This window comes from Perna viridis, chromosome 7 (assembly GCF_037379345.1).
Source record: "Perna viridis isolate PV_CMFRI_1.1 ecotype Kerala chromosome 7, ASM3737934v1, whole genome shotgun sequence".
Classification (NCBI taxonomy): domain Eukaryota; kingdom Metazoa; phylum Mollusca; class Bivalvia; order Mytilida; family Mytilidae; genus Perna; species Perna viridis.
The window spans coordinates 1041941-1048769 of NC_142451.1; the positions used below are offsets into that span (position 1 = coordinate 1041941).

Here is a 6829-nt window from a genome sequence, read left to right on the forward strand (position 1 = left end):
GATAAACCTAACCGTTTTGGAGATATATGCAAAAATCTGTCCAACCCCTACAATTTTTAGTAACAGCAGCCATGCTTTACAACAGATCAAAAATCCAAATAAGCATGTTGTTAAGGATGCCCTTTAAAACAAAGATTCCAACTTTCATTTAATTCTGTAGTTTCTGAGATTTTTTAAAATAGTAACATTAAAAACAGCAAAAAACGTTCAAAAGGGGAATAACTCACAACATGGGTCGACAAATTTTCACTAGATAGATCTCATCCTGCTGAACACTTTTTCGACGTCAAAATTCGGCTTAACCTAACGGTTTTGGAGATATATGCAAAAATCTGCTGTCTGACCCCTCTTCTATTTTTAGTAACGGTGGCCTTGTTCTTCAACCAATCAAAAATCCCCACATCAGTTCTATGCAGGATACCTCAAGGAACATTCATACCAAGTTCGGTTCAAATTGTTCAGGTAGTTTCAGAGAAGTTTTTTTGAAAATTATTAAAGACAACAACGACGGACACCAAGTGATGGCAACAGCTAATAAATGGAGTTTAATTGAAACTGATCCTTCAGTAGCAAAGGATGCATACTATCATCTAGTTCTAGTTAGGACGGTATTATCTCGCAACACTAAAATTTTGTATTATTAACAATGCACGAATGCTCTCCAAGACTTTCCTAGTGTGATAGTCTAAAATGTTTTTAACAGCATATCAAGAATCCAAGGTATGCAGTACAGCATACTGAAGGAATTTCTTTATTCAGTATGTTACCCCACTGAGTAAAAATTTTTAGCTAATGAAACTATTCCAATAACAGTAATTGTGTCTAGTGAAAATTAAGTCAAGAGTAAGTTTTTTCCATGTTTTATACAGCACTGATGTACCAAACAAGTAACAAATATGAAGACATGATGTTACAAAAAAATGCATGACAAGTGAAATGTAAGTTCTGAGGTGTCTTATCACAGACAAAAAGTTAAAATTGTTTCCCAACAACTAATCTCATAATGTTATCAAAACAAAAGCTTTCATTTGATGGGGAAATTATGTAAGTCTAGGACTTGATTTTGTAAGATATTGATTCAAGATCTTAATTTGTATCTGGAACAATGATAATCACAAATTAACATCTGCAACACTGATAATCAAAATTAACTAACAAGCAAATTGACAGATTAGATGTACTAAGTCTGATACATCAGAGTTCTTAGTGATGAGTGATTTAGTCAACTTCCTCAATGGTTGGTCCACCACTACCACCACTTCCAGCACCACCAGTTGGTCCACCAGCTCCACCGAAATTAGGCATACCACCCGGCATACCTCCTGCCCCACCTGGTGCACCACCAGCAGCCTGGTAGAGTTTGGTGATAATAGGATTGCACGTTTTTTCCAACTCCTTTTGTTTGTCTTCGAACTCCTCCTTTTCTGCCAGTGTGTTAGCATCTAACCATTTGATGATTTCATCACATTTGTCCATGATAACTTTCTTGTCGTCTTCACTGATTTTATCCTTCAGTTTCTCATCTTCTACAGTTGATTTCATGTTGAAAGCATAGCTCTCTAGCGAGTTCTTTGCACCTATTCTATCTTTCTGTTTCTCATCTTCATCCTTGTATTTCTCTGCATCATTGACCATACGTTCAATTTCTTCTTTGCTCAATCGTCCTACAATATCGAATTACATTTTTTTTAAAAATCCCTTAAGTAATGTACTGAAAATGAATATTCTGTTTTCTATTATTTTCACAACTGACGACCATGATAGCTCAGAATTTAAAGGAAGGACTAACAACCATCCCTAGACAAAATGCCTTGTCTCCTGGTGGAAACCGCAAATGAAAGGAGTATATTTCATCATTATCATACATGGTCAGTTCGGGTTTTTTAGTTGTTTTTTTTTAATTGTGAAAAACTATTTGTACTAAGATTTGTTTCCAATGTCTGCATCTTGCATAAATTTTCTGAACTCCGTTCTAATTTATAATTACCTTTGTCATTGGTAATAGTAATCTTGTTTTCTTTGCCAGTGCTCTTGTCGACAGCTGATACATTGAGAATACCATTGGCATCAATGTCAAAGGTGACTTCAATTTGTGGTACACCTCTTGGTGCTGGAGGAATTCCTGTCAACTCAAACTTCCCAAGCAAGTTGTTATCCTTGGTCATAGCTCTTTCTCCTTCATAAACCTGAATCAACACACCAGGCTGGTTGTCAGAGTATGTGGTAAAAGTTTGGGTCTGTTTAGTTGGAATGGTTGTGTTACGTTTGATAAGCGAGGTCATCACACCACCAGCGGTCTCAATACCAAGAGAAAGTGGTGCAACATCTAACAGTAACAAATCTTGTACTTCCTCTGACTTGTCTCCAGACAAGATGGCGGCTTGCACAGCTGAAATAAAATATAATGTACATGAAAATCACATTTTAATCAACTGATGCATCTCATATTCACTTTCATTTCTAGCCATAGCAACATTCGTTTTGGAAATTGTATTAAGGCAACTTATGACACATGTGTAGTCAATAAGTATCTATTTAGAATTCTTACCTGCTCCATAAGCAACAGCTTCATCTGGGTTAATGGATTTGTTCAGATCCTTTCCATTGAAGAAGTCTTGCAGAAGTTTCTGGATTTTGGGAATTCTTGTAGAACCACCAACAAGTACAATGTCATGAATTGAAGCTTTGTCCATTTTGGCATCTCTCAACGACTTTTCTACTGGTTCCAAAGTACCTCTGAAGAGATCAGCATTCAACTCTTCAAATCTGGCTCTTGTAATGCTGGTGTAGAAATCTATACCCTCAAACAAAGAATCAATCTCTACACTGGCCTGTGTGCTTGAAGAAAGTGTTCTCTTTGCTCTTTCACAGGCTGTTCTCAGACGACGAACAGCTCTCTTGTTTTCACTAATGTCTTTCTTGTGTTTGCGTTTGAATTCTTGGATGAAGTGATTCACCATTCTGTTGTCAAAATCTTCCCCACCTAAGTGAGTGTCTCCAGAGGTGGACTTGACTTCAAAGATACCATCTTCAATTGTCAGAATGGATACATCAAAAGTTCCTCCTCCAAGATCAAAAATGAGAACATTTCTTTCACCTGTAGCCTGAAAACAGAAAAAAAAAACATTATTCTGACAGTTGAAAATTACACAAATTCAAAAGTGTGATCTTATTGAAACAAGAAAAAATAATTGTGCTCAAAATGAAAATAAGACTACTTCCTGGGACAGAATACTAAATACAGGGAAGAAAAAATTCACAAAATCATAAGTAAATTTAAATCCTACCTATTTTTTTTTTTACAATCATCAAGTAACATGAACGCACTGCTAAGAAATCATACCTTTTTGTCTAAACCATAGGCAATAGCTGCAGCTGTAGGTTCATTGATGATACGCAGCACATTCATTCCAGAGATGGTTCCAGCATCTTTTGTTGCCTGTCTTTGCGAGTCATTGAAATAAGCTGGTACTGTGACTACACTGTTGGTGATTGTCTAGAAAAATTTTTTTCAATGGAATAAATCATTTCCTAAATATACTTTTTTACTTGATAAAAGTTAATGGCATGGTATTGACTATGGTTAACAATTTAATTTCTTTGAGAAGACTTGCTAATATTTTTATCTTGAAATCTACATTGATGTCACAGTAACTACCTCTAGAAGTACATTTGTACGCAAGTATTAAAGGTCCAACAAATGTCTCACCTTAAAACTGAATCAAATTTCATTCAATCCACCGCAACTTTTCACATTTTTTTGGTGGGGGGAGGGATAAAAGTCAAATCTGCCATTGTCCAGACAGATCAAATTTGTATTACCTATAGTCTGAGGTTTCAAATCTGAACAGAAGGAATACATCAGGTATGTACTCTTTACAGGTTGCATGGCCAATCTGAAACAGTAAATTACCTTTCCCAAGTATGATTCAGCTGTTTCTTTCATTTTAACTAACACCATAGAGGAAATTTCTTCTGGGAAGAAGGTCTTCTGTTCACCTTTATATTCAACTCGGATTTTTGGTTTTGAAGAATCATTGATAACAGTGAATGGCCAGTGTTTCATGTCGGACTGTACTGATGCATCATCAAACTTTCTTCCTATTAATCTTTTGGCATCTACACGAACACATACAAAAAAAATCAGTTAATCATCAAACTGGTATGGTTACTTTCACTGGCTTATCATCATGATTTAAGTTATGTTCATTTTCATGCAATTAAAACTTTCATTCTTGTCACAAGATTTGTGTTCACCATATCATATTGAATGTTATAATTGGATTTTTCAAGTGTCTACTCTATTAGTCTTGCTTTATTATCTTACCAAAAACTGTGTTAACTGGGTTCATGGCCACTTGATTCTTTGCAGCGTCACCAATAAGACGTTCTGTGTCTGTGAAAGCAACATATGACGGTGTTGTTCTGTTTCCTTGGTCATTGGCAATAATTTCAACTTTACCATGCTGAAATACTCCAACACAGGAGTATGTGGTTCCAAGATCAATTCCAACTGCTGGTGCTTTAGCCATGTTCCTGCAATTATTTGAATGAAAAAGGAATATTGGCCTATCCTTTAATTCAAATAGGGACTCTGCAAAATATAATTCTATCCGCACAAAATCTTAACCTGTGAAAATTATTGCTCTTTTTTTCCACAACAATTATATTGTTTCCACTACTTGAACAATATTTACTTTATTATGAAAAAGAAAGAGTTATTCCTAATTGTACACGATATTGTTTCATACTACAGTATTAAATAATATCCTAAACAGAATTCACACATGAAGAGTGGACAGAATTCACTCTTAATAAAATTGATATTTATCAATTAAATAATATCCTGAACGAAAAACTGTGTGTAAAACATCCCATGAAATATCATTCAGGATGCTTAATACCTGAAAACATCCCCGATGAACATTACTATCTATAGTCCAATTCACCTCAGATTGTTTGCGGTTTTTGGCGTTTATTTTTGTAATTACTCGACGGTTCTTTTCAAAAACTTGCCATTTTATTCATGTCGTTCTGTACTACGATTCCCTTACAATTATTTTTCGTTCTTTCCTCCGAGATTGAAAAAATTCAAAATTTATTTTTCCTACGAGAATTTTGCATTGAATGTATTGTATATCCGCCATCTTGTTTCTATGGATATTTTGAAATGTTCCCTATTATCTCACAATTGAAGAGGTGAAATAAGATATTTCCCGCCATATTTCTGGTTCCCTGCTAATTTATTACTTTATGTGGTAAGACTCTAATTAAGTACCAGTTGTAACATTTTCATTCGGAACTTCTGGTTTTGTCTTTTACTAAAGGTAAAGAGCAGAAATATGGCGGGAAATCATGGTATTTCAGCTCTTCAATTGTGAGATAATAGGGAACATTTCAAAATATCCATAGAAACAAGATGGCGGATAAACAATACATTCAATGCAAAATTCTCGTAGGAAAAATAAATTTTGAATTTTTTCAATCTCGGAGGTAAGAACGAAAAATAATTGTAAGGGAATCGTTGTACAGAACAACATGAATAAAATGGCAAGTTTTTGAAAGGAACCGTCGAGTAATTACAAAAATAAACGCAAAAAACCGCAAACAATCTGAGGTGACTTGGACTATAAACAAATCCTGGACTCCTATCAAAAACTATCCCAATCATGAACTGTAACACCATAAACTCTTTATTTACACCACAAAATAACCAAGCCCCACTTTTTTTTATATTACCCCTTAATAAATGAATTTCAACAATTTGTATGTTTAATAATCATAAGGTTGAGTATGGAAATGATATATTAGTCATAGAAAACATTTCACTATTATGAAATATCCCCTGGATTTAAGGTGTACAGATCTTCTTTATTGAAACAAGGAACTCAACTTTACCAAACAATACATGTGTACAACTCCACCTCCAACCTTTTCATTAAGTAACACATGGCAACTCGATAAAAAAGCTTGTAAAAAAATTCATTCAGTGCTACTACTAGCCCTCCGGCATATTTTCAGCTAGTGACGAAACTACAGAATTTGCTATCTTATTAAGGAAAGCTGTGATTCAGATAGGTTTAGTTTTAAAGACATGGTGGATTCGTAAAGCAACCTGCGTATGCATGCCGGAGCCCAGTGCGGTCACTCCCTTTCCACGTGGTCCGTGCCCTCTCAATCACGGATCATCAATTGTCTAACTGGTACATCTTACAAAACAGCTTGGATACTTAAGAACCATTGAAGGAATTGTTCTATGAATATCACCAAGAACCCATAAAATCAGTTGATATTTTTTTACAGAAATGTTAGGCTATAGATCTATTACTAAAACGCGCTGATATCACTGCTGGCCATGAATGCCGGGTGAACACAGATCAAGTTTCTATGAAAACTCATTTACTTCGCTAAGATAAATTAACATTGAATTGTATAATGTTACTTAAAAAATGTATAATTACCTGTTTTGTGGGCTTTGCTCTTTCTTGTTCTTGTACGCCCTCTTTTTTTCTTTCAAGTAAATTCCGCGTGACGCTGCGGCAATTTTATACCCGAAAAGGAAGTGACGTAATTTAGAATATTCGAGAAAGATTCTTTCTATCTTGACCAATGACATTCCTTCTTTCGACTGAGTCATTAGCAACCTCACAAAGAACAAATTCTAGAATAAATCGAAAGTGAAAGTAAATTCTCAGAAGTAAAGGATGATATAAAATTGAACTTTCTATCTTATCAATAATGTGTCTCGTTTTACATGTCATGAATGGAACATTTTAATATAAGATAGCTTTCTTGGGAGTTTACAAAAAAAATATGTAGATCATGGATA

General features: G+C 34.8%; 1 protein-coding gene across 1 annotated transcript; it reads right to left on the reverse strand.

Annotated features, from left to right (window-relative positions):
* Positions 1-844: 844 nt before the first annotated feature.
* On the reverse strand, positions 845-6519 carry LOC148610880 (heat shock cognate 71 kDa protein). The gene is made up of 7 exons (XM_088590730.1): positions 6462-6519; positions 4328-4536; positions 3914-4119; positions 3344-3496; positions 2549-3104; positions 1988-2389; positions 845-1664 (listed from the first exon to the last, which is right to left on the reverse strand). Exons 2-7 carry the CDS (start codon positions 4530-4532, stop codon positions 1219-1221), a joined length of 1968 nt encoding a protein of 655 aa, XP_088446856.1. The 5' UTR covers positions 4533-4536; positions 6462-6519; the 3' UTR covers positions 845-1218.
* Between the last annotated feature and the right edge of the window lie 310 nt (positions 6520-6829).

Excerpts from the sequence above, each read along its gene's own strand:
- LOC148610880 (XM_088590730.1), bottom strand. The coding sequence starts at position 4,532 with ATGGCTAAAGCACCAGCAGTTGGAATTGATCTTGGAACCACATACTCC. Across the intron at positions 3,497-3,913 it reads CTGAATCATACTTGGGAAAG|ACAATCACCAACAGTGTAGT; the intron begins GTAATTTACTGT and ends AAATTTTTCTAG. Across the intron at positions 2,390-2,548 it reads AGCTGTTGCTTATGGAGCAG|CTGTGCAAGCCGCCATCTTG; the intron begins GTAAGAATTCTA and ends ATTTTATTTCAG.